This window comes from Nycticebus coucang, chromosome 12 (assembly GCF_027406575.1).
Source record: "Nycticebus coucang isolate mNycCou1 chromosome 12, mNycCou1.pri, whole genome shotgun sequence".
NCBI classification, from domain to species: Eukaryota; Metazoa; Chordata; class Mammalia; order Primates; family Lorisidae; genus Nycticebus; species Nycticebus coucang.
Genome location: NC_069791.1, coordinates 82802967 through 82829232, shown reverse-complemented (window position 1 = coordinate 82829232; position 26266 = coordinate 82802967). Strand labels below are relative to the sequence as shown.

At 48.5% G+C, this 26266-nt stretch overlaps 4 protein-coding genes across 13 annotated transcripts in view; 2 read left to right on the top strand and 2 right to left on the bottom strand.

Moving 5' to 3' along the window:
• The window catches only part of SGF29 (SAGA complex associated factor 29), a 32531-nt gene extending 25538 nt beyond the window's left edge, over positions 1-6993 (top strand). For all 5 annotated transcript variants that reach the window (XM_053557030.1, XM_053557032.1, XM_053557031.1 and 2 more), the window contains 6 exons: positions 4163-4227; positions 4786-4915; positions 4984-5130; positions 5574-5609; positions 5731-5893; positions 6791-6993. In XM_053557030.1, the coding sequence (XP_053413005.1) occupies positions 4163-4227; positions 4786-4915; positions 4984-5130; positions 5574-5609; positions 5731-5893; positions 6791-6907 (658 nt within the window). In that variant the 3' untranslated portion in view covers positions 6908-6993. The remainder of the gene's footprint in view (positions 1-4162; positions 4228-4785; positions 4916-4983; positions 5131-5573; positions 5610-5730; positions 5894-6790) is intronic.
• A 162-nt stretch (positions 6994-7155) lies between these two features.
• LOC128562252 (sulfotransferase 1A1) lies at positions 7156-11137 on the bottom strand. 6 transcript variants are annotated; one of them, XM_053557027.1, is made up of 8 exons: positions 10853-11137; positions 9617-9788; positions 9399-9524; positions 9213-9310; positions 8588-8687; positions 8398-8492; positions 7467-7647; positions 7156-7349 (listed from the first exon to the last, which is right to left on the bottom strand). In XM_053557027.1, exons 2-8 carry the CDS (start codon positions 9762-9764, stop codon positions 7243-7245), a joined length of 855 nt encoding a protein of 284 aa, XP_053413002.1. In that variant the 5' UTR covers positions 9765-9788; positions 10853-11137; the 3' UTR covers positions 7156-7242. The 6 variants fall into 6 exon arrangements, with proteins under 6 accessions (XP_053413002.1, XP_053413001.1, XP_053412999.1 ...); XM_053557026.1 differs by having other exon boundaries at positions 8588-8714; positions 9617-9824; positions 10853-11134; XM_053557024.1 differs by having other exon boundaries at positions 8588-8714; positions 9617-9768; positions 10853-11134.
• Positions 11138-18563: 7426 nt separating this feature from the next.
• Positions 18564-23698, bottom strand: SLX1A (SLX1 homolog A, structure-specific endonuclease subunit). Its single transcript, XM_053556971.1, has 6 exons — positions 23508-23698; positions 22927-22978; positions 22499-22825; positions 19907-20034; positions 19657-19741; positions 18564-19575 (listed from the first exon to the last, which is right to left on the bottom strand). Exons 1-6 carry the CDS (start codon positions 23693-23695, stop codon positions 19531-19533), a joined length of 825 nt encoding a protein of 274 aa, XP_053412946.1. The 5' UTR covers positions 23696-23698; the 3' UTR covers positions 18564-19530.
• Positions 23699-23975: 277 nt separating this feature from the next.
• On the top strand, positions 23976-24842 carry BOLA2B (bolA family member 2B). Its single transcript, XM_053556974.1, is given in 4 exon segments — positions 23976-24134; positions 24136-24237; positions 24315-24412; positions 24702-24842. Coding segments are annotated over 4 exon segments (453 nt in total). The 5' UTR covers positions 23976-23981; the 3' UTR covers positions 24802-24842.
• Positions 24843-26266: the final 1424 nt, after the last annotated feature.

Sequence of the window (26266 nt, the reverse complement as noted above, 5' to 3'; positions counted from 1 at the left end):
GTGGAAGCCTAGGCAACAGAGACCGAGGTGGAGAGGCCATGGAAGAGGGACCACAGAGCATGTGCATTTGGGAAGGGAGGACTAGCTAGTCCTGTGTGGCTGGGGACAAGAAGAGCAGATATGAAGGGCTCTAGGTACCATGGACTTTTTTTTTTTTTTTTTTGAGACAGAGCCTCAAGCTCTCGCCCTGAGTAGAGTGCCATGGCATCACAGCTCACAGCAACCTCCAACTCCTGGGCTCAAGCGATTCTCTTGCCTCAGCTTCCCAAGTAGCTGGGACTATAGGCACCTGCCACAACACCCTGCTATTTTTTGGTTGCAGTCTGGGCTGGATTCGAACCCGCCAGCTCAGGTGTATGTGGCTGGCGCCTTACCTGCTTGAGCCACAGGAGCCAGGCTGGTACCATGGGCTTTTATCTCGGTGGCTTTCAAAGCAGAAAGGGACCCCTAGCCGCTGTGTGGAGAATAGACCAGATGGGATGCAGGTGAGCTAGGAGGCCAGACAAGGGGTTGAGCTGAGACAATGGCAGGGTGGGTAGAGAAGCAAGGATGGGTTTAAGAGTAGTGTCTGAGATCAAACTGGGGGCTAACTGGGAGAGGAGGAGTTGAAGGGTCCAAGGTTTCTAGCTGGGGCCTCAGGGGTCTGGTAGGGCTACTTGTGCCAGGCTGGGGAGTAGACCAGAAGAGTAGGCTGACCTAGCTTCCTCCTCCTGGCTCTGTAGCCCAACCTTCCCCACCCATCTCCCTGATCTCATATTTGGCCTGTGGCCATGGTCAGGCCCTCTCCCACTTTCCTAGGCTAGAGTTTGGTTTGCATAAGTTGGAGTGACTTGTTCATCTGAGAGTAAAAAGCAAACTGTCCCTTCCCAGCCTGACTTCTGGCAGGGTGAGTGAAGTGAGTCTGAACCCAGTTTGGTGTGGGCTATTTCTGGTGTTTAGTTCCCCGAGTGAAACACGAGCTCAGTTTCATAAATTCAGGGCCCATACTTGCAGTACTGCTGCCATTTCCCTTTTTCAGACTCTGAGAATCTGACACCTTCATACATTTCTCTTGATAAATACTGGATAAGGCCTCCTTAGCCCTATACCATTCGGGATGGCACTGTCTTTGAGGCTGGCTGGTGCCTGTTGGCACCAGCTGGGAGGTCGTATTAGATGACCTGAAGCTTTTATGACTCTGAGATGGAAGTTTCCATTCCAGAAAACTGCTTTTTATTTGTGTTTATTTATTCTAATAGAGACAGGGTCTCACTGGCACTCAGGCTGGACTGTAGTGGCTGGATCATTGCTCACTAAAACTTCGAACTTCTGGTCTCCCACTTCAACCTCCTGAGTAGCTTAAACTATAGGCTCACACCATCATGCCTGGGTAATTTTTAAATTTTTTGTAGAGATGTGGTCTTAATTGTTTCCCAGGCTGGTTTCAAGTTCTTGACCTTACACACTCTTCCCTAAGTGTCCCATAGTGCTAGGATTGCAGGCGTGAGCCACCACATCTAGCCACTGCTGCTGCTTGAACATCTTAAAAACATTCTTTTCATCAATCTCAGTAGCTGAACTGCAGTAACTTTAGGAAATGGAACATTACATTCTTTTCCTAGAGATTCACAGAGAAAATTAAAGGCTGTGATAAGTTATTATAACAATAATTTCCTTTAACTCAGTATTTCACAAACTTGCTCGGTGGTTATTTTTCTGGAACCATTTAAGTTACAGATGTGAGGCGGTGCCTGTGGCTCAAAGGAGGAGGGCACCAGCCCCATATGCCGGAGGTAGCAGGTTCAAACCCAGCCCTGGCCAAAAAAAAAAAAAACTGCAAAAAAAAAAGTTACAGATGTGACCCTTGACATCTAAACACATGAGTCAGTGTTTCCTAAAAACAAGGACATTGTTACATAACCATAGTACAATTTTCAAAATCAGGACATTAACACAGATACAAAACTATTAACAGTGATCTTATTAAGATTTCATCTTATTTGCTTGTAGCCTTTATAGCAAAAGGAACAAGCATTTTAATAGTGAGCTCACCATTGCATTGAGTAGCTTATCTCCTCAGTCTCCTTCAGTCTGGAACAGTGCCCTCCCTGTCTGCCTTGGCCTTTCATGACCTTGATGTTTTCAAGATTGCAAGTCAGTTTACTTTGTTGAATCCCCTTCAGTGTGGGTGACATTTCCTCACTGTTAGATTCAGGTTTTACACTTTTGGTAATAATAGCACAGAAGTATTGTCCTAGGTAGATCATATTAGAAAGCACAGATAATGTTTGTCCCATTGGTTAAAGTGGTGTCTTCCAGGTTTCTCCAGTGTTGAATTATTGCTGTTTTCCATTGTGTAGTTAATAAGTATCTTGTAGGAAGATAACTTTGAGACTATGTAAATACTCCATTTATATTAAACCTACTAAATTTTAGCATCTTTTTATAATTCTTGCCTGAAATAATTTTTTTAAGTTCCCCCAGGGGATTTTGATGTCCAGCTAGGGTTGAAAATGACTCCATTAATATGTCATAGAAGGGCTCAGTGCCTTGTAGCACAGTGGTTATGGCACCAGCCACATACCCCGAGGTTGGCAGGTTCGAACCCAGCCCAAGCCAGCTAAGCAACAATGACAATTGCAACAGAAAAATAGCCAGGCGTTGTGGCGGGCACCTGTAGTCCCAGCTACTTGGGAGGCTGAGGCAAGAGAATTGCTTAAGCCCAAGAGTTTGAGGTTGCTGTGAGCTGTGGTATCATAGCACTCTATTGAGGGCAATATGAGACTCTGTCTTAAAAAAAAAAAAAAAGTCACAGGCGGCCAGGTGCAGTGGCCTGTGCCTATTGTCCCAGCTACTCCAGAGCCTGAGATAGGAGGATTGCTTGAGCCCAGGAGTTTGAGACTGCAGTGAGCCATGATGATGCCACTGCACTCCAACCTGGACAACAGAACAAGACCCTGCTCTTTAAAACATAATAAAATAATAAAAAAATAAACATCAGAGACTATAACTTAGGACCTACCACATAAAACTATATCCTCCAAATAGGCCCAATAGCAGTGATCAGACTTTCAAAGTTCCCATTGGCTTCTAGGCTTTTATTCCTTCTGTTTTCTGGGATGCCTGCTTGCCTGGGTCCCAGTGCTCACAAGCCTGCAGTGGCTCTGGCTGAGCCTTCCCTTGCACCACGCCCCTATACTCCAATTATAGCAGCAAGCTGTTTTTCCCTCCCTGCTTTGATTTGGCTGCCCCTGGCCAAACATCATCTTCTGACCTCTGCCTGGTGAGTTCCACAAGTCATGAGCTCTGGGACCCTATTGGACACCTTCTATGATGCTGCACTGTGCCCTATTCATAGATGACTTCCTCCTGTTGGAGAAATGTCTTCCTTAGTACCACAGGATATTTAATAAAGGTTTGCTAGAGGAATGTATTAGGGTTGCCATGGGAGCTTAGGAGAAAAAAATGATCCAAAGTGGAGTCTGTACTGCTTATTGCTGTTGAAATATTGTTTGGGGAGATTCTTCAAGATCTAGAATAAAGAAACTTACCTGTAGCAAAGCTGTTTGCTTTGTGTTTGGGCCACCTTGGAACCCCCATAAACTGATTACATAATCTGGGACCGCAGGTACATTCTAGGGTCTCAGTATAGCCTCTCAGGGATGATTTTACTCCACCCCAGCTCTGCTCTGAACCAGTGGTTCTTCCCCCACCTCTGGGGATTTCTCTCTTTTTTTTTTTGAGACAGTCTTACTATGTTTGCCCTCGGCAGAGTGCGGTGGCGTCACAGCTAACAGCAATCTCAAACTCTTGGGCTTACGTGATTCTCTTGCCTCAGCCTCCCAAGTAGCTGGGACTACAGGCACCTGCCACAACACCCAGCTATTTTTTGGTTGTAGTTGTCATTGTTGTTTGGCAGGCCCCGGCTGGGTTCGAAACTGCCAGCTCCGGTGTATGTGTCTGGCGCCCTAGCCACTGAGCTACAGGTGCCAAGCCAGGGGTTTTCTCTTTTTACATGTTCCTACTATCTTATTTTTCATGCTGTTAAGACCTTAATACATACTGAGGGTTTCTAATTTTCAGCAGTAGGGTTGGTCTAAATTACCCAGCCTGCTAAAATTAGAAAGGGAAGTCTATGTTGTGTGCTTCCGCAGACCTTATTCTCCCTTCTTCCTACTCTCAGCATCCTTCGGAAGGCCCTAGATAAGATCGCTGAAATCAAGTCTCTCTTGGAAGAGAGGCGGATTGGTAAGTTGGAGAGTCCAACAGAGATTCCTGAGAGCAGCAGTCACTTTTTCCCTGGGGAGCCTTTGGCTGCAGCCTGGTGGAGTCATCCCATGGGGTTTCTGGCAAGAGTGGAGTTGGCAATGGGAAGGGAATGCAGATCACTCTCAGAGTTGGAAGGCAGGGAGGTCCCCAGATGGTTCCACCTTTGCCCCTCATATCACCCACCCACTCTGTGGCCTGGGCCCTTCACTGCCTTCCTGCCACCACCTACTCCCATTTCTTGCTGAGCCACACTGTGTCTTAAATCTAGCCTTCTAGTCCCTGCAGACTGCCATTTTCTTGGCTTTCCCACCTTTTCTCTTGCTCTTCTTACATACCCATGGTAGATAGATCCCTTACTCATCAGAATGTAATCATTGGCCACTTTGGCCTTTTTTGAAGTCAGGTGGGTGTGTCCAGTCAGGCCTGAGGAGGTCAGAGGTCTAGGGGTGACAGTTGGGCACTGGGGTAGGTGTGTGTGTGTGGGGGGGAGGCAGGCACCTGTTCCTAGTGCCTCAGGGCCTCATTTCCTTCCCACAGCTGCCAAGATCGCAGGCCTGTACAATGACTCGGAACCCCCCAGGAAGACCATGCGCAGGGGTGTGCTGATGACCTTGCTTCAGCAGTCAGCCATGACCCTGCCCCTGTGGATTGGGAAGCCTGGTGACAAGTGAGGGCAGAAGCTGCAGGGGAGGGGCTTGGGGCATGGCTGGAACTGACTCTCTGTTCCACTCATAGGCCCCCACCCCTCTGTGGGGCCATTCCAGCCTCAGGGGACTATGTGGCCAAACCTGGAGACAAGGTGGCTGCCCGTGTAAAGGCTGTGGATGGGGATGAGCAGTGGATCCTGGCCGAGGTGGTCAGTTACAGCCATGCAACCAACAAGTGAGTGGACATCAGCCCCTGGACTGCTCTCATCACCATAACTACTTTATTTTTTTTTTTTTTTTTTTTTTTGTGGAGACAGAGTCTCACTGTACCGCCCGTGGGTAGAGTGCCGTGGCGTCACACAGCTCACAGCAACCTCTAACTCTTGGGCTTACGCGATTCTCCTGTCTCGGCCTCCCGAGCAGCTGGGACTACAGGCGCCCGCCACAACGCCCGGCTATTTTTCTGTTGCAGTTTGGCCGGGGCTGGGTCCGAACCCGCCACCCTCGGCATATGGGGCCGGCGCCCTACTCACTGAGCCACAGGCGACCATAACTACTTTAGCCACTTTGCTTTTCATGGGACTGAAGCTCCCCAAAGGGTGCTGTGGGCGGGGATGGGTATGAAGGACATACCGGCTCTTCCTCCTCACTCCTACACTGTGTTTTCCTTATCCCCAGGTATGAGGTAGATGACATTGATGAGGAAGGCAAAGAGTGAGTATCTGGGCCAGGGAGGGGCAGTGGAAGCCTGTTGCAGCGTAAGCCTGGGGCAGCCAAACTACTGGGAGCCTCTTCACCTGGCCATGGATTGACATATAAGCTCCCTCTCCCCCAGGAGACACACCCTGAGCCGGCGGCGGATCATCCCACTGCCCCAGTGGAAGGCCAACCCTGAAACGGACCCTGAGGCCTTATTCCAGAAGGAACAGCTAGTGCTGGCCCTGTATCCCCAGACCACTTGCTTCTACCGTGCTCTGATCCATGCACCCCCACAACGGGTAAGGCAGCCTCTACGGGACAGACTATCATGATGCCAGGACCAGGCTGACCTGGCAGGTCAGGAGTCATCCTTCCAAGTCTTTGCCCTTTCTGCTCACCTCAGCTAAAAGGACCTTCCCTCACCCTTCTGCTTTCCAGAGTCTGCTCTGTACTCCTGTCCACTCCTATCCTCTAAGGTGGTGCTGCCCATCTTCCCCTTGCCAGCCCCAGGAGCCTTAAAGCAAGCCTTGACCAAATGGCCTACTGTCCCTCCAGCCTCACCTCACCTCTGCAGTCAGTAGAGGATATGAGCCCTGAGATGGGAAGCTTGCACCCAAATCTCCTAACTCCTAGGCACACGTTACCTGATGGAAGGATTCCTGCCTGCTGCCCACTGGGTTGGCCTCAATCCTCTTAACACAGGTGCCCAAATGGCACCAGACCCTGCAGTTGTGACCCAACTGTAGGGAGTGAGTCTCCTTCCTTTCTGCTTTTTTTTTTTTTTTGAGACAGAGCCTCAAGCTATTGCCCTGGTTAGAGTGCTATGGCATCACAGCTCACAGCAACCTCCAATGCCTGGGCTCAAGCGAGTCTCTTGTCTCCGCCTCCCAAGTAGCTGGGACTACAGGCACCCACCACAAAGCCCGGCTATTTTTTTGGTTGCAGCCATCATTGTTGTTTGGTGGGCCCAGGCTGGATTCGAACCCGCCAGCTCAGGTGTATGTGGCTGGTGCCTTAGCCACTTGAGCCACAGGCGCCAAGCCCCTTTCTGCTCTTTAGCCCGTCCTTGGCCCTTTGTTGCTGAGAAAAGAGCAGGGATGGGAGCAAGACGTCCTAACTCCAAGTATAAAATGAGGGTGGGGGAGGCTGGCCTGGCCAAGGCCTCTGACCAGCCCTCTTGTCCACCTCTGCTATAGCCCCAGGATGACTACTCGGTCCTGTTTGAAGATACCTCCTATGCAGATGGTTACTCGCCTCCCCTCAATGTGGCCCAGAGGTACGTGGTGGCTTGTAAGGAGCCCAAGAAAAAGTGAAGCTGGCCAGCAGACTCGCCATCTCCCACCACCCTCATGGGGGAAAACAACAAAGGTGTTCTGTGATCGAATAAATACTTTCCCCCCTCGGCTGTGTCACAAGATTTTTTTACTTCTCCAGATGTTCTTCCTTTCCCCAAACAGTGAATTGGGGAGCTGGCCCTAGTTGGTCCCAGTGGGCATTTACTCTTTCAGCTCAAGTTTCCTCTGAGCTTTCATCAGAGCCCTACTACAATGAACACAAATCATATTTTGAGGACAGAATATTTTATTCATGGGTCAGGCTTGTTTCACACACTTCATCTGGAGTGATTCCCACTGAACACCACTCACAGCTATGAGCAAAAGCTGAGGTCACAGTCAGCCATCTTCTGGGCATAGTCAGCATCAAATTGCTCATTCTGGGCCACAGTGAAGAGGGTTTTCCAGTCACCAGCCATGCCTTGTGGAGAGGGGGGACAAGGCTGGAGTCCCACCACAAAGGAAGCCCCATAGCTCAGGGCAGGCTCTGGCTGCTGTTCCCACCCTCCCTGAACACCTATCCTGGCTGAGCACCCACCTTTCCTCATGAAGGGAGAAACACTGTGGTCCATGATGTCAGAGGGGATAGTGGTGTAGTTAGTCATGGGGTTCTTCTTCATCTCCTCAAAAGACGTGTGGTGGACTATATGGTCCACAATCTTTTCTGGCAGGGAGAGCCCTATAAACTCCAGAATCTTCTGAATCTCCCTTTTGGGGTTCTGGAGCAACAGAGGGTTTGTCAATGGGGTTTGGATTGTCACTGAGCAAACAAAAGAGGGATCCCCTCTCTAACACCAGAAAAGATCTGGGCTCAGTGCCTGTGGTTCTAGCGGCTAAGGCACCAGCCACATACACCTGAGCTGGCAGGTTCGAAACTATCCCAGGCCCGCCAAACAATGGCGGCTGCAACCAAAAAATAGCCAGGTGTTGTGGTGGGTGTCTGTAGTCCCAGCTACTTGGGAGGCGGAGGCAGGAGTTGGAGGTGGCTGTGAGCTGTGATGCCACGGCTCTCTACCCAGGGCAACAGCTTGAGGCTCTGTCTCAGAAAGAAAAAAAAAAAAAAAAAAACCTCAAAAAAAGAAAAGATACTTCCACCAGAAACCTCTGAGCCAGCTCCTTGCCTCACTCGTCCTCTTTCCCTGGGGTAAAATCAATTGCCCTCTGCTAATCCTGTAATACGCTGTTTGCTTCCTGTGGGTAAAGACAAGCACAAGTGTTCTTTCCTAACTGGTCCCAGGACTTGGCAAATGCTTTGGCAGGGAGAATGGGTGGCAGTGAACTGCCGATGACTCAGGTGCTAGAGATAAGAGGTGTACAGCTGGCATTGCAGCTGTGGGAAGACAGGGCAGGGTCCAGGATTGGTGTAGGCGGACTGCCATACCAAAGGGGCTGAGAGAACCTTGGCAAGCCCCTGTGAAGTTCCTGCCACCCAGGTGTGGCATGGAGGGAAGTAGAACAGGTGGTCTCACCTCCTTCATGTCTTCATAGAAGAGGTAGAGGACAGGGTGGGTGTGCCTGAGCTCCCACCACTCCCGCACGTGCTGGTACCAGGACCCATAGCAAACTGGAGAAGGGGCAGGGGCACCAACACAGGGCTTGGTGTTAGTCTTAGCTGCTGTTCCTCAGCTCCACCCCCCTCCTTCCTTGAGTTGGGCCCACCTTCCCCAGCCATGAACTTCTCCAGGAAGTTGTCCCAGGTGCCAGGATCAGGGTGCACTTTGGCCATGCGGTAGAAGTGGTAATAAGAGACAGCCACGTCCTTTGCATTTCGGGCAACATAGACCACCTGCAGAGGCAGATCACCCCAACCCCCGCACCACTGCCACACAGCATACCCCACACTAGTCCTGGGCTCCCCATTCTGCCTTCCTGTCACCCTAGATAGCATCCCTGTGTCTGGCAAAGGAAGAAACTGAGGCTTAGAGACTGACTTGCTTGACAGGCATGAGTGGGCTGGGATTTGAACCCTGCTCTGATTTCAGAGCTCTGGCTGGTCCCTGGAGCTGTATTTTACACTAATCTCTGTCAATGCCATCACACCCAGATTCAGAGCAAGACATGCCAGGTTCCCACCAGCTTTGTACCCTGAGGGCTTGTAAGTACCTGGACTCCATCTTCCTCAGGTCTGCACTGAACAGCCTCTTTCTTTCTTTGACCCCCATAAGAGCAAGAAGCAAAGAATCTTCCCCTCAAGAAGAGAAAAGGCTCAAGAGACCTTCCCAGAAGAATAGAACTAAAGCTAGATGTCCCCAAGAACCTCCCCGTGGTTTCCCCTGCCTCTTACCTTGGTCTTCTGATCCAGCAGAGTCTGGGGGAGCAGGGCCAGGGGCAAGTGTGTCTTGATGAGCCGTGGGGCTGGTGATGCTTTCAGAGTCTCAAAGCCTAAGCCACGGGTGGGGAAAGATTTGGTGAGCTAGAGTCCAGACCTCCCTCCCTTCATTCTACTCACCCCCAGCACCCCACCACAAACCTGAGGGAAACCCTGGGACTTTGAACTCAAGGAAGGGCACTCGGACGTAGATGGGGGTCTGGTGACACTTCTCTAGGTTGCCACCCTGGTAGATCATGTCCAGTACCTGGCTCACCCAAGTGGTGCCTAGAAAGGGAGAGAGATGGGAAAGGGAAGTAAGCAGGGGCTGAGGATGTGGGGACAGCAGCCGGGGAGGGTGGGTGGCCCTCCTCACCTACCTGACTTGGGATACGTGCTGATCAGCAGGTCATCAGGCAGGGCCTGGAAGTTCTGCAGTGGCCCAAGTGCCTCTGCAAAGTACTTGATGAGTGGGATCCCCTTCACATATTTTAGTGGTGGGTGGCAAATGTCCTGGACCAGCTCCATGCTGCTGTGTCAGAGGCCAGAGCCCTTAATATCATCACAATACCATTTGCTGAAGTTGTGCTTTAAGATGAAGACACTGAGGTTTGGGGAGGTTGGACAACTTGCTCGAGCTTACAAAGTTAGTGTGTGGTAGAGTGGGGACTCTAGTACAGTGCGGTGCAGCTTTGGCTACACCTTTGATTTACCCTGCAGAGATTTTCAGAACTCCTGTGCCCAGGCTGTATGCTAGACCAATTAAAATCCTCTCTGGGGGCTCGGTGCCTGTAGCTCAGTGAGTAGGGCGCCGGCCACATACACGGAGGCTGGTGGGTTCAAGCCTGGCCCGGGCCTGCTAAACAACAATGACAACTGCAACCAAAAAAAAAAAAAAAATAGCTGAGTGTTGTGGCTGGCGCCTGTAGTCCCAGCTATTCAGGAGGCTGAGGCAAGAGAATTGCTTGAGCCAGAGAGTTTGAGGTTGCTGTGAACTCTGATGCCACAGCACTCTACCAAGGGTGACAGTGAGACTCTGCCTCCAAAAAAAAAAAAAAAAAATCCTCTCTGGGGCTGGGCCCACATATCTGGGTTTTTGAAGCTCTCCAGAAGATTCCAGCCTGCAATGAAGAAAACTCTAGAGCCTGCCTGTCCTAACTCCCTCCTACTAACAAGCTTTCTCTTACTACTTCCACTGCAGTGCCAGCCCCCACCCAAGGGGCTCCTCTACCCTTGGTTCCCCTTCTTGAGCCCCACAAGCCCTTCGCATGCGGAAACCCCCAGGACAACCAGGCTGTGATCCTACTCTCTTAGTCACAACTGTATCTTGGCTCTGGAACAAACATGGCCAATTGAGCAGCTGAACTTGTTTTGGGGGCCAGAGTATGGTATGTGAATGAGCAAAACTCTGATGACTCCGCAGGAGGGGAGGAGGATTCAGGCCAGGCTAGAGCTGTACTGAAATGGGATATCCATTGGAAAAAAGCAGGGACATCAGAGGGCAGAAGCAGAGGGACCCAGCGGCAAGAGCCGGCCTCTGCCTTGGGAATATTGGGATCAGAAACTAAGCAGGGTAAGGGGACTCTGGCCCAGCTGGCTCTCACTCTGGCACTCACCCGACCTCTCAGGAACCTGGCCTTATGCCCACCTCTGCGTGCTGTGGCTCAGTGCTGGTGTGATGTGGTTGATGCAGAGCTGCTCTCTGGGCTGAAGTCTTTGTAGTTCCAAAGTGGGAGGGATCTGTAGCTGGGACGTTGCAGTCCTCCGGAAGGAAAGGGTGGAGTTTGGGGTGGGGTGGGGGCTCTATATTATCCTCCTTAACACTCCAGCTGTAGTGACACTTAAGATTAACCTAAAACCCCAAGTTTAGTGTGTAGAAAACAAAAGACTGAAAGGAGAAAGGGCCCTATAGTGGTTTGTTTTTGGAGCTGTAATCTGATCCTGACCTGCCCCTCTGAACTGCAAAGCAGACCAATAGGCAGCTATTTTTTGTTGACTTTGTGAAGGGGGAAGATGAGTGGAGAAAGGTGGATATTTGCCAGGCAGGCATGGGCAGGGCCACTCATCTTCCTGCTAGCTCCAGGTCAGTCTTAAAGGTGCCACGAGTTCTGACGCAGGGCAGCCTATAGGCCCCCAGTGGCCCAGGCATTCCAGGCTCTGACCTTAGGCAGGTTTAGAGTGATATGGGTGGGCACCATGAAGAGGTTGGGTGGGGGTGGGGAGGGGGTGCAGCAGAGTGAGGAAAGTTCTCTCTGAGGCAGTACAGTATAAGAACAAATGAGGAGGCTCACCCTGTAGCTCAAGTGGCTAAGGCACCAGCCACATACACCGTAGCTGGCGGGTTCAAATTTTGCCTGGGCCAAACAATGACAACTATAACCAAAAACATAGCCGGGTGCTGTGGCGGGCAACTGTAATCCCAGCTACTCGGGAGGCTGAGGCAAGAAGATCACTTAAGCCCAAGAGTTTGAGGTATCTGTGAGCCGTGATGCCACGGCACTCTACTCAGGGCGAGAGCTTGACACTCTTCTCTTAAAAAAAAAAAAAAAGAAGAAATGAGGATACTGGAGCCTAGTCAATCACAGAGTGAGTCCCAGCTTCACAGCTCTCTCATGGGACCTCACAGAGCATCATTCCTGGCTGGCAGAAGAATAACAATCCCCAGAAGGTGCTTTTCTTCCCTGGGATTGAAGGAGGCTCCGCAGACAGAGACAAAAACAGGCTGGGGAAATTCTGGGACAATGGCTGACTGGTAGCAACCCTCGGCAGATGCTCCTGAGCAGAAGAAAAACTGGACAGAATCGGACTCTATGAAGCCAAAGACAGGGAGCTGAGCCAAGAAAGAAGTTTGGCAAGCTATAACTCCAAGGAAGATTATTCAAGAAAATAAATTATAGGTACAAAGTCTATCGACTAGAGGACAGGAGACTCCTCCCCCAAGCAGGGGGCCTGCCGCTCTGTGAATGAGCAGGGAAAAAAGGACCTCTCATTTTACTTCACTGGAGAGAGCTGCGAAACTCCAGGTCTCTTTCTCCAGGGAGGTCCCACTTATGAATCTAGACACCAACCCGCCAGGCATAAAATTAAACAGATATTTTCCCACAAGTCCAAACTCCCCATCCGCCCTTTCCCCCTCCCATGGCGGTCTGAAGTTCTGCCCCCTGCAGAGCACAGAGTGTTTGGTCTTGTCCTGAGAGAACTGGGCATAGTGTGGATTGCCAACCATTCGGATGGAATCTGTGATTAACGGGGAAGAAAGAGGGTATGGGAAGAAAGGGACACTCAGTGGGAGGAGGATCAGTCCCCTGGTTGTGACTATGCCTGTCCAGTGTTAGTGTTGACCCTCGGTTCGAGCTGTGTCTGATGGGACAGGTTGCAGAACCCCTGGCTCTGACGGCACCCACAGCGGGAGAGTGGTTGCCCCATGCGGACTGAGTTCAACAGACAGGGCTGGTCCCCAGCCCCTGCTGGGCCTGTGAGCAGAGGCTGGATAGGCATGGACTGAGACCTGAGAGCAAGGGGATGGTCCCCTGATTCCAACAGAACCCTCAAGCAGTGGCTTACTTGGTGTGAACCAAGACCTGAGGGCTAGGGCATGGTCCACTGTCTCCAGTGGGGCTGGTGAGCAGAGGCTTACCAGGTGAGGACTGAGACCTATGGATGCGGTGCCCTGACTCTAACAGAGCCTGTGAACAGAGGCTTGCCAGGCAGTGGACTGACACTGGCAGATAGGGGCGTGGTCCCCTGACTCCAACTGGTCTGGCAAGCAGAGGCTAGCTGTGTGTAGACGGAGACTGGAGGGTGGTGCCTGGTGCCCTGACTCCAACAGAGCCTGGGAACAAAAGCTTGCCAGGCAATGGACTGACACTGGCTGGCAGGGATGTGGTCCCCTGACTCCAACTGGTCTGGCAAGCAGAGGCTAGCTGTGTGTGGACTGAGACTGGTGGGTGGGGGCGTGGCCCCTGGCTCCAGCTAGGCCTGTGAGCAGAGAAGTGGACAACAGTGTGGACTGAGTCTGGTGGGCGGCAATATGGATCCCTGGCTCCAACTGTGCTATTGGAGACCCTTGAATCCCTCTCTGTTGAGCAGGGTTTGCACTGCCTGAGACAATTTGGTTATTCTGAGATTGACCTTCGAAGTTCTGTAGCAGAAAAGAACTGAAGGGTGAGGGCTGGGCGCTGCAGCTGTTTGTATCTCTTCACCATCGAGATTTAAACCTAATATTGTGGTTTGTTAGGATAGGGTAGAGGTTGGCTGATATCAAAACAGAGCTAGCTTGCGCTATCTCACCAAGTAGGTCCTCAGAGTCTTTGGCTAAAACTCTGAAAGGGGCCTTTGTAAGGTTGTAGGAAATAAAACCACAATTACAAAGCCTAGTGCTTTGGTAAGGGGCTATCTCTACTACCTGGGAATCCCAATTCAATCTCACCCTACCAGTTCTAATAACCAAACGGTGGAAAATAAACATGGGCAGACCCAACAGAAGAACTCTGGAACATGAATAACCAGAGTAGATCAACCCCCCTCCCCCAAGAAATGACAAAGGAGATACAACTGAAGATGCCATACATAGACAAATGGCAGCAATGTCAGAAATCGAATTCAGAATATGAAAGGTAAATAAGATAAATGGAATGGAAGAAAAGATAGAAACTGAATTCCAAAGAGTAGTTCTAAAGTTATCTCAAGAAATTAATGAATTCAAAGCTCAAGTCACCAAAGATACGGACATAATGAAAAAAGAGATAGCAGAGCTCAAGGAAACGAAAAAGTTGAAGAGCTCCAAAATACAGTAGAATCCCTCAGTAATAGAGTTGACCAGGCAGAGAAAGGATCTCTGAAACTGAAGACAAAGCTTTTGAACATTCCCAAACACTCAAAGAGGTAGACAAATAGAGAGCAAAAACTGATCATTCCTTGAGAGAGCCGTGGGATCACTCCAAAAGATCAAACATTCGTCTTATAGGAATTCCTGAAGAAGAGAATGGTTCTAAAGGTACAGACATTTTGGAGAATTTCCCAAGCATTGCAAGAGATACAGAACTTCAGATAGCAGACAGTTTCAGAACCCCAGCAAGACTCAATCCAAATAAAGCATCTCCTAGACACATTGTGATTAACTTTGCCAAAGTTAAGATGAAGGAAAAAATTCTGCAAGCAGCCAGACATAAGAAAAGCATCACCTACAAAGTGAGAAATATCAGAATGACTTCAGATCTCTTGGCTGAAATGTTTCAAGCCAGAAGAAGATGGTCATCGACTTTCAGTCTCCTAAACCTAAACAATTTCCAGCCCAGGATCCTCTATCCAGCTAAACTGAGTTTCATTTGTGATGGAGAAATCAAATACTTTAATGACACAGACATGTTGAAAAAATTTGCCATAACTAAACCAGCTGTCCAGGATATTCTCAGACCCATCCTCTACAATGACCAGCACAATGCTCTACCTCCAAAGTAAATTCACCCAGAAACTTTTGAACAAATCCCAACTTCCACAGTGGTGACAGGATTAAAAATGTCCACTAGACATCTGAAAATCATGAGACCCAAAACACAACCAGGCTTATCAATTGTCTTAATTAATGTGAATGCTTTAAATTGTCCTCTTAAGAGGCACAGGCTGGTTGACTGGATACATAAACTCAGACCAGATATCTGCTGTATACAAGAATCTCATCTTACCTTAAAGGATAAAAATAGACACAGGGTGAAGGGATGGACTTGTATAATACAGGCAAATAGAAACCAGAAAAAAAGCAGAGGTTGCAATTGTAGTAGCAGATATAATTGGCTTTAAACCAACAAAGATAAAGAAAGATAAGGAAGGTCACTACATATTTGTCAAGGGAAACACACAACATGAAGAGATTTTGATAATTAACATTTATGCCCCCTACCAGAATGCTCCTCAATTCATAAAGCAGACCCTAATGGATATGAACAACTTGATATCTTCCTGCACTATAATAGTTGGAGATTTTAACACCCCTTTGACAGTTTTGGATAGATTCTCCAAGAAGAAACTAAACAAAGAAACAGAACATTCTACAGAACATTTCACCCTAATAAAACTGTATATACATTCTTCCCATCAGCCCATGATCATCCTCCAAAATAGATCATATCCTAGGACACAAGTCTAACCTCAGCAAATTTAAAAGTGTAGAAATTATTCCTTGTATCTTCTTGAAACGCCATGGAATAAAAGTTGAACTCAACAGTAACGAGAATCTTCATACTCAAACAAAGTCATGGAAGCTAAATAATCTTAGACTGAATGATAGCTGGGTCAAAGACGAGATTAAGAAGGAAATCACCAAACTTCTGGAACAAAAGGATAACAAAGACACAAATTATCAAAACCTGTGGGATATGGCAAAGGCAGTCCTAAGAAGGAAATTTAAAGCATTGGAGGCCTTCCTTAAGAAAACAGAAAGAGAGGAAGCCAACAACTTAATGGAACATCTCAAGCAACTGGAAAAGGAAGAACACTGCAACTCCAAAGTTGAAAAGAAATAACCAAAATTAGGGCAGAACTAAATGAAATTGAAAACAAAAGAATCATTCAGAAGATCAATGAAACAAAAAGTTGGGTTTTTCAAAAGATTTACAAAACAGGGTGGCGCCTGTGGCTCAGTGAGTAGGGCGCCCGCCCCATATGCCGAGGGTGGTGGGTTCAAACCCAGCCCCGGCCAAACTGCAACAAAAAAATAGCCGGGCGTTGTGGCAGGCGCCTGTAGTTCCAGCTGCTCGGGAGGCTGAGGCAAGAGAATTGCGTAAGCCCAAGAGCTAGAGGTTGCTGTGAGCCGTGTGACGCCACGGCACTCTACCTGAGGGCGGTACAGTGAGACTCTGTCTCTACAAAAAAAAAAAAAAAAAAAAGATTTACAAAACAGATAAACCACTGGCCAACCTAATCAGAAACAGAAAAGTAAAATCTCTAATACCGTCTACCAGAAACGATAAAGGAGACATAACAGACAATTCAGAAATTCAAAAAATCCTCAATGATTACTACAAAAATCTCTATTCCCAGAAATAAGATAATCTGAAGGAAATGGACCAATACCTGGAAGCACGCCACGTTCCTAGATTCAACCAGAAAGAATTAGAAATCTTGAATAGACCTATATCAACCACTGAAATAGCATCAACAATATAAAATCTCCCTAAAAGAAAAGTCCAGGGACAGATGGCTTCACATCTGAATTCTATCAAACCTTTCAAGAGGAACTAGTACCTATGGTAAATAACCTTTTCCAAAGCTTAGAAAAAGAAGGAATACTTCCCAACACATTCTATGAAGCAAATATCACCCTGATACCCAAACCGGGAAAAGATCCAACAAAGAAAGAAAATTATAGACCAATATCATTAATGAATATCAATGCAAAAATATTCAATAACATCTTAACAAACAGAATTCAACAACACATGAGAAAAATTATATACCATGATCAAATTATACATCATTTATTCCAGGGTTATAGGGTTGGTTCAACATACACAAATCTATAAATATAATACATCACATCAATAAAATAAAAACAAAGACCATATGATTCTCTCAATTGATGCAGAAAAAGCCTTTGATAATATCCAGCATCCTTTCATAATCAGCATTCTTAAGAAAATAGGCATAGAAGGGACATTTCTTAAACTGATAGAGGCCATCTACAGCAAACCCACAGCCAATATCATATTGAATGGTGTAAAATTGAAAACATTTCCATTCAGATCAGGAACGAGGCAAGGATACCCACTGTCTCCACTGCTATTCAACATAGTAATGGAAGTCTTAGCCATCGCAATCAGGCAAGAGAAGGTGATCAAGGGTATCCAAATAGGGTCAGAAGAGATCAAACTCTCACTCTTCACTGATGACATGATCCTATACCTGGAAAATCCCAGGGACTCAACTTCAAAATTCTTAGAAGTGATCAAGGACTATAGCAGCATCTCAGGATACAAAATCAATACTTACAAGACAGTAACTTTTATATATGCCAACAATAGTCAAGCTGAAAAAACAATCAAGGACTCTATTTCTTTTACAGTAGTGCCAAAGAAGATGAAATATCTGGGAATTTACCTAACAAAGGACGTGAAAGATCTCTATAAAAAGAACTATGAAACTCTGAGAAAAGAAATAGCTGAAGATGTTAACAAATGGAAAAACATACCATGCTTATGGCTGGGAAGAATCAACATTGTTAAAATGTCCATACTACCCAAAGCAATCTACAGATTTAACGCAATCCCTATTAAAGCACCATTCTCATACTTTAAAGAACTGAAAAAAAAGTACTTTGTTTTATATGGAATCAGAAAAAAACCTCTAATCGCAAATACATTACTCAGAAATAAGAACAAATCAGGAGGTATCACATTACCAGACTTCAGGCTACACTATAAATCTATAGTGATCAAAACAGCATCGTACTGGCACAAAAACAGAGCAGTAGATTTATGGAACAGAATAGAGAACCAAGAGATGAACCCAGCTACTTATTGTCATTTGATCTTTGACAAGCCTATCAAAAATATTCAGTGGGGGAAACAAATAGTGTGCGGTGAACTGGGTGGCGACCTGTAGAAGACTGAAACTGGACTGCCACCTTTCACCATTAACAAAAATTGATTCTCACTGGATATAAGATTTAAACTTAAGACATGAAACTATAAAAATACTAGAAGAGAGTGCAGGGAAAACACTTGAAGAAATTGACCTAGAAGAATATTTTATGAGGAGGACTCCCCCCAGGCAATTGAAGCAACACCAAAAATACATTACTGGGATCTGATCAAAATAAAAAGCTTTTGCACAGCCAACAACACAGTAAGACAACCTTCAGAATGGGAGAAGATTTTTGCAGGTTATGCTTCTGACAAAGGTCTGATAACTAGAATCTATGGAGAATTCAAACTAATCAATAAGAAAAGAATAAATCACCCCCATTTCCATGTGGGCAGGAGACTTGAACAGAAACATCTCTGATGAAGATAGGTGCATGGCCTACAAACACATGAAAAAATGCTCATCATCCTTAATCATGAGAGAAATGCAAATCAAAACCACTTTGAGATATCATCTAACTCCAGTAAGATCAGCCCACATCACAAAATCCTAAAACTACAGATGTTGGTGTGGATGCAGAGAGAAGGGAATGCTTCTACATTACTGGTGGGAATGCAAACTAATATGACCTTTTTGGAAAGAAGTTTGGAGAATACTCAAGGAACTAAAAGTAGACCTACCGTTCAATCCTGAAATTCCTCCACTAGGTATATACCCAGATGACCAAAAATTATTTTACAACAGACATTTGCACCAGAATGTTTATTGCAGCCCAATTCATAATAGCCCAAGACATGGAAACAGCCCAAGTGCCCATCGACCCATGAATGGATTAACAAATTGTGGCATATGTACACTATGGAATACTATGCAGCCATAAAAAAGTCGGAGACTTCACATCTTTTATGTTTACCTGGATGGAGCTGGAACATATTCTTCTTAGTAAAGTATCTCAAGAATGGAAAAAAAAGTATCCAATGTACTCCATACTACTATGAAATCAGTATATAATCACCTACACACTCATATGAATGGCAAAACATAACTTATAGAGAGAGGGGAGGGGAGGGGGGATTTGGGAGGAGGGAGGGTATTTGGGGAGACCTCACCTAATGTGCATGATGCAATGGTACATTTCAAAACTATTAAGAAATGAGTATAATTGTGATGGATGTGTTACTTAGTTCAATGTAAGCATTTCACATCATATATCGAAGTAGTACCCTGAACCCCATAAATGCATCAATGTACAAAGTTATGATTTAATAAAAAATAATTAAAAAAAAAAAAGAACAGACTGGGCTTGGAAGCCACAGGACCCCATGGAGGGAGAGCATCCCACCTTCCTCCTCAGCCTTTGTCCTCACTATTTGGACTAAAGTCCATAGTCAAGCCAGGACTGTTACTGGGAAGCAGGTAACAGTCTAAGTAATGGTGTGAGTCTCCTGAGCCTTCAAAGAACTATGTGACCTCACAGGCAAGGTGGAAAAGCTGAGGCAGTGGAGCCTCCAAGGCAGAGGAGGGGCTGGTCACATTTCTTGGGCCAGTGGTGGCCCCTCCTTCCTCTCACCCAAGCCCCTGCCTACTTGTTCCACCCCTTCTCCCCAACAAACACCAAAAAGTACCTTTAACTTAGACTATTTATTGAACTAAAGTAAAACCTGGCCAGACCCACGCTGGTAGGGGATTGCACAGAAAAGGAGTGACAGGAGGGCTAGGGACACTGAGGATCAGTCTCCAGCATGTCTGTCCAATGTTCCTGTGGAGGCAAGGGGGGTTGGTCAAAGGCAGCCCAGAGGATGGAGGAGGGTAGAGAGGCTGAGGCAAGGTCATCTCTCACCTCTTCCAATTCCGACTCCTCTTCCTCCTCAGTTTCCATCCAGGACAGCCGGATCAGGTCTCCCCAAAGCACTGAATTCTTACAGCTACCAAAGGGTTGGATGAGAAAATACAAGGGTCAGGCTTCATAATCCCCCTCCAGGCTAGGCTCAGGGTGCCAAGATGAGGACTCAGCTCCTGCACCTGGATTGGACAACTGGGCACCCCCTTCCCAGAGCTAGACCAGGCAGGGATAGGGGTAATGAACTCACCTAGGGCATTGGCCCTCTAGGGGCAAAAGCTGCCCTGGTTCTTTCTGAAGGAACTCCTCTGCCAGGCAGATCACATGGGCTCTTAGGGGGCAGCCAGGGTGGGGGCAACACAAGGGACCCTCTTCATCCTGTCAGAGGTGACAAGCAGGTAAGAGGAATGATGTAGCTAATCCTCATAAAGTATTTCCATGAATAGGACACAGTTCCAGAGTAATTACTTAAAACAACCCTAGGAGGTACACATTACTTTTTGCATCTTTCAGATGAAGAAACTGAGGTACAGCGAAGGGTAAAATACTTACTCCCAGGAATTAAGCTGTTCAGCTTCTTCTAAGCATTAGCAGTGATTATGTGACAGCTTGGCCACTGCAGCCAGATCTGTAGTTGCTTACAGGCCAAATAACCTCAGGCAGCTTAGATCTCTGAATGGCAAGTACTAAACTTTTTTTTTCTTGAGACCGAATCTCATTCTGTTGCCCTTGGTAGAGAGCTATGGTATCATGGTAGCTCATATTAATCTCAAACTCCTGGGTTCAAGCAATTCTCTTGCCTCAGCCTTCTAAGTAGCTAGGACTACAGGTATATGCCACCATGCTCGGCTACTTTTTTCTATTTTTAGTAGCCATGAGGGCTGGTCTCCAATTCCTGAGCTCCACCTGCCTCGGCTTCCCAGAGTGTTAGGATTACAGGTGTGAGCCACTGCACCAGGCCCTAAACTTGTGTATGTTCACTGCACACTCAGAAAAAGCCAGGACCATCTATTAATTTGTTAAATATCTATAGTAGTGAATGAGAGCAGCCCTCCTGGAGTTTAGTATGGGGGTGAGGGGAGACTAATAGGATAATAAAATATGTCAGACAATGGTTAAGCGTTAAGAGAAAAAAAAGGGGCTGCACCAGTAGTTCAGTGAGTAGGGCACCAGCTACATACACCCAGGTTGGAGGGTTTGAACCCAGCCTGGGCCTGCTAAACAACAATGACAACTGCCACAAAAAAAAGAGCTAGGCATTGTGGTTAGCGCCTGTAGTGTCAGCTATTTGGGAGGCTGAGACAAGAGAATCACTTAAGCCCAAGAGTTTGAGGTTGCTGTGAGCTGTGACACTAGATGCCTCAACACTCTACAGACAGTGACATAGTGAGACTCTGTCTCAAAAAAAAAAAAAAAGAAACGGGACAGAAAAGTGTACAAGAAAAGTGCAATTTAAAATGGTGAACCAGGGAGAATCTCACTGAAAAGGTGGTATGTTATCAAGACAGAAGGTCTGGGCGGCGCCTGTGGCTCAAGGAGTAGGGTGCCAGTCCCGTATGCTGGAGGTGGCGGGTTCAAACCCAGCCCCGGCCAAAAACCACAAAAAAAATAAATAAATAAATAAAAAGACAGAAGGTCTACAGCAGGTGTCCTCAAACTGCAGCCCGCGGGCCACATGAAGCAGTGTGAATTGTATTTCTTCCGGTTTTGGTTTTTACTTCAAAATAAGGTATGTGTAGTGTGCATAGGAATTTGTTCATAGTTTTTTGTTTGTTTTTTTTTTTAATTTTTTTTTATTGTTGCAGTTTGGCCAGGGTTGGGTTTGAACTCACCACCCTCAGTATATGGGGCCAGCACCCTACTCACTGAGCCACAGGCACCACCCCATAGTTTTTTTTTTTAAACTATAGTCCAGCTCTCCAATGGTCTGAGGGACAGTGAATTGGCCCCCTGTTTAAAAAGTTTGAGGACGCCTGGTCTACAGAAAACCCTTCCAGGGAAAGGGAAAGGCCCTGAAGAGGCACTAGTGTATTCAGGAACGGCCACAAGTACTATCACCCCCATTTTAGAAATGGGGGTAAGGAAGGAGAAATAAATCTTATACTTCCTGGTGGTGTGAGAATGCAGAACTCAGCCTCCAAAGGCAAGAATGAACTTTGTAAGAGATACACTAAACAGGAATAACCTTGAAAGAGCCTATGTAACAAATACTATCACTCTAGTTCCTTGAGAAATATAATCATTAACTTTTTACAACGTCTTTTGTCTGCTAACTAAAATTTTCCCATTTGCGGCGCCAGTAGCTCAGTGGGTAGGGTGCCAGCCACATACACCCAGCCTGGTGGGTTAGAACCCAGCCTGGGCCTGATAAAGCAACAATGACAACTGAAACAAAAAAATAGCTGGGCGTTGTGGCAGGTGCCTATTGTCCCAGCTACAGGGGAGGCTGAGGCAAGAGAATCGCTTAAGTCCGAGTTTGAGGTTGCTGTGAGTTGTGACCACCAGGGACCTCTACTGAGGGTCTATAGTGAAACTGTCTCAAAAAGAAAAAAATAAAATAAAATTTTCCCATGACTTAACATTTGTAACTATAACTCTGTATATGTCTTGCTAGAATACTAGTATAAAAGCTTTGTGGGAACGACTTGGAGAGCTCAGTGCTTTAAGGCTCATGGCCTGCTGAGCTCCCCGTGGGCTAATAAAATTTCTACCCCTATAATCTTTGGTGACAGTCTATTGGTTTCGATTCCCCGGTCCTGCGGTCAAAGTTTGTCGGTGGTCCCTCAACAAACAACTTTTAAGTCTGGACCCTAGACCGGCCCCTCCGTGGAGCTGATCTCACCTGCAGGGCGCCCGCACATAGTGTGCAGCCGGCTTCCAGTTCAGGCTCGGTGTCAGCACAGGGACTAGCGCAGGGTCTTGACATAAAGCCCCGAGGCGGCAGAGGCCCGAAGGCCAGCGGCACATGCGGCGGCGGCGGCAGGCAGAGATCCCGGCGGAAGTCCAGACGCAACCAGCGCAATGTTAGCGGGAGGCGCACCCAGGGCGGCGCGCGCAGCATGTGCGCTAGCACGCGCAGGTGGAACTTGAAGGAACCCTCGTTGCGCAGGCGCCGACCCACGTGCGCCAGGCGGCGCGACGCGTGCGGGTGCTGCCAGGCCCATTCGAACTGTGGTGGAGGTACAGAACGTCAGGCCCGCTAGGGGCAGGAGGCCGCAAGGGGCAAGCCCCAAGCTTCCGGCCCGCCCCCCGCCCGATCTCTTTTCTTACCCGAAGGGCAGCCACCGCAGACGGGAAGCCGTGCACGACAAGCACCATCTCCCTGGGAGAGAACGAGGGCGCGGCCCGTGAGCACCCCACTCCTTCATGCCGAAACCCCTGCCGTGGTTCACCGCCAGCCCCATGTGAGAGCGGTGTCCTGACACCCGACTTCGGCTTCGAGCCTAGCCATGAGGCCCCGCACCCTTCGGGAAGTACGCCTCCTCGCACCTGCCAACTTCAGACCCCGCCTCCAGGCCCAGGTATTTGGCTGTGTTCAGTTCTTCTCCCTTCTAGGATCAATTCCAACTCCGACTACTTGTCGCCGGCCCCCAGCCTAGATCATCAGACCTCTCCCCTAGCCAGCCCCCTCCCCTGAGTTGGTGCACCGCCTCCGCGTCACGCTCTGCCCTTGTGATGGGCTCCGCCCTCTACACCAGATCCACTTCCCTCGTTCCAGCCCTATCAGTCCCCAAACCAGCTGTACCCACTGTCAGGGGCCTGACCCGCCCCTCTCTTCAAGTTTCTCCCCTGTGGAGCCCGCCTCCTCCGCGTAGATTTCCTTCCTAGCACAGAGACCCGTCCCCTCTTACCAGGGTCCTCGTCCGCTTGTCCGCCAGGCTCCGCCTTTTTTGCGGCCTCCATTGTGCTGCTGGACCCGTCGAACCGGGTTGACAGTAAACCCCACGTAGACACGGCCCAGGTGCTGAGGGTTCAGGCAGTAAAGCAGGTAGACACCGAAGAAACGCCCCGGCCTTGCTGCGTCCCCCGCGGGGGCCATGGGGCTTGTGTCCAAGGTTCTACTGCTGGGAGTTGACGGCTGTGACCCACGACCACGCGGAGAGCTGGGTTGTTAGGGCTGTTCAGATGTTCGTTTCTCAAAAAGTACTCGGGGATGGTCCCGAGGCACAGTGGAAGCCATAGATACGCGGGCTCGTGCACCCTCTCCTGGCGGGACGGAGTTGTGAAAGCCTGTCCCCAGAACCCAGACAGCCGTGTGGGCAGCGCCAGCCTATCAGCCTCCGCTCCGGCGAGGTCCGTCCTTACGCAGACTGATTGGTTAACTGATGGCAAGTGCGCAAACCCTTGAGGGTCGGAAAGCCAGGCTTGCTGGAAGGCGAAGTACCGCATTTACCGTCGCCTTAGTAAGGGCGGAAGTGAAGGCCCCAGCGGAAGTGGCTTCTGTAAGGGCGGAAAGCTGTGTGGCCCGGGTCCGAGTGGGGGGTTTCGTTCCCGCTTGGGCTACCGCCCAGCTCTGCTATGGAACTCAGCGCCGAATACATTCGAGAGAAGCTGCAGCGGGACCTGGAGGCCGAGCACGTGGTGAGTTGAGCCGCCCGACTCGGGGAAAGGGATACTGGGGACGCGCTCGACACCATTCTTATTATTCTGCCGGGTAGGAGGTGGAGGACACAACCCCTAACCGTTGCGCGTCCAGCTTCCGGGTCCTGGTGGTATCCTCCAAGTTCGAGGGGAAGCCGCTGCTTCAGAGACACAGGTGAGGCCCCGGGAAGACGCCGCACAGCGCGGTTCCAGCTCCGGGACCATACCCCAGACACTCCCCCTTCCTCTGCAACCTAACTCCCTTACCCCAGGTAACGTGGTCTGTGACCTTCAGGACCCCTTCGTGGCCCCTGCTTTGAATATTTCTATTTAAGTCCTCACCCGATGTGTTCTCACGTCCTGGGGACTACAACCCTGGGCACACCCACAGTCTTCTAAGTCACCCTTCGGGAGCCTTGACCCAGGCCTCAACCTGCGGTTCCAAACCCCATCTCCCATTCTAGGCTGGTGAACGCGTGCCTAGAGGAAGAGCTCCCACGCATCCATGCTTTTGAGCAGAAAACCCTGACCCCAGAGCAGTGGGCCCGTAAGCAACAGAAATGAGGGACCAGGACCTGTACAGCCATTAAATTATTAAATCAGGACCAGTGTCTGTTTCGGAGTGTTGTATGCGGGAGGGTGAGAGGGGAGGACTTGGCCCCTCCCTGCCCTTCTTTGTTTGACCTTGGACAATTCCCTCTCCCATCTAGATCTGTGTATTCCTGCTTTTAAAATCAAAGCGTTGTTAGTGTCCCTTCTAGGGCCTGCCTCACAATATTTCTCTCTGTAATTCTCTGTATACCCCTAGTGCTAGTACTGCTATCACCCACCCATTCCCCAGAGAGCTAGGGGTTTCTGCTTTCTGCCAGACTTTGAGATGCAGAGATGAGAAAATGTTCAGGTTTTCAAGACGCTGGCCAGTTGGACAAACCTCTCCCTCTCCCCAATACCCTTCTAATATCAAAGCCATGATATAGAATTCCCCTGTAGGTTCCCCTGGGCCCTTCACAGGCCTCAGGGGAAGTGGTGCCCAAGTGAGAACTTCTCCACACATGGAATCTGATGTTTTCTGGCCCACTGGAGAAGGTCCAGCAGTCCCATAGCTCTGGGCTTATGTGGCCACAGCTACCCCTGGGAAGACCATGGAGTTTTCAGGAATGGGGGGTGTTGGGAGGTGATAGGGATGGGATTGGAGCAGAAAAAGGAGGCTGACCTGAGTCACAAAACTGGGATAGGTGATGCCCCTGTGTCAGTCTTAACGGGTTATTAGTGTTTGTAGGACCTTGCACAGAAGTTGCTGAAACCCAAGAGAGACAGCAAGCGACCCAGTTGGGGACAGGGCTCTTTGGAAGTGAGAAATTGCAAGTTTCAGACATCACCCACTCTGTCCCCCTGTTTTTTCAAGGCCAGTTTCTCAGTCCCTAAATTACCACCAACCCTTGCCTCCCTTTCTTGTTCTCATCAGAGAGAGAATGGGCTGGTAAAGCTGAGAATCATAGCCATGACTGGTTAACCCTTTTGGGTTCCAGGGATCATTTCCTGGACATTTTTTAGTACCCTGGGCTAGAAGAAAACTAGTGACTGAGTCTACTCATGTGGACTCCCAAAGGGCCAGTGCAGGATCGTTCCCTCTTTAAGAAGCCCAGGCCATACCCCTGATTAGATCCACCTACCACATTTACCAGGCTGTGAAAGTATCACTCCCCCATGTTATAGATGGCAGCTGAGGCCTAGAGAGAAGTGACTTCTCGGGGTCACATAGATTGCATAGGAAACCCATGTAAGCAGACAAAGACATTTGTCCATCTGCCCCACTCACTTCTCTACCAAGGTAATTTTCTATAGCATGCTGAAGAGGAGGGTCTGGGGATAGGGCTTTTGGTGGCCCCTGAGATACGTACCAAGCTTTGCTATGGGCGAGACACCCATCCCAAACAGCCCTGTGTCCTCCCAACTCAAGGCATTACCCACTAAGTTGGACATTGGAACTTACTCCCAAGCCCCCCTTGATAGAGCCTAACGGATCTGT

Excerpts from the sequence above, each read along its gene's own strand:
- LOC128562252 (XM_053557026.1), bottom strand. The coding sequence starts at position 9,764 with ATGGAGCTGGTCCAGGACATTTGCCACCCACCACTAAAATATGTGAAG. Across the intron at positions 9,311-9,398 it reads AGTCCCAGGGTTTCCCTCAG|GCTTTGAGACTCTGAAAGCA; the intron begins GTTTGTGGTGGG and ends CCCGTGGCTTAG. Across the intron at positions 8,493-8,587 it reads GAAGTTCATGGCTGGGGAAG|TTTGCTATGGGTCCTGGTAC; the intron begins GTGGGCCCAACT and ends CCCCTTCTCCAG.
- SLX1A (XM_053556971.1), bottom strand. The coding sequence starts at position 23,695 with ATGGCCCCCGCGGGGGACGCAGCAAGGCCGGGGCGTTTCTTCGGTGTC. Across the intron at positions 20,035-22,498 it reads TATGTGCGGGCGCCCTGCAG|GATGAAGAGGGTCCCTTGTG; the intron begins GTGAGATCAGCT and ends CACCTCTGACAG. Across the intron at positions 19,742-19,906 it reads CTAGAGGGCCAATGCCCTAG|CTGTAAGAATTCAGTGCTTT; the intron begins GTGAGTTCATTA and ends ACCCTTTGGTAG.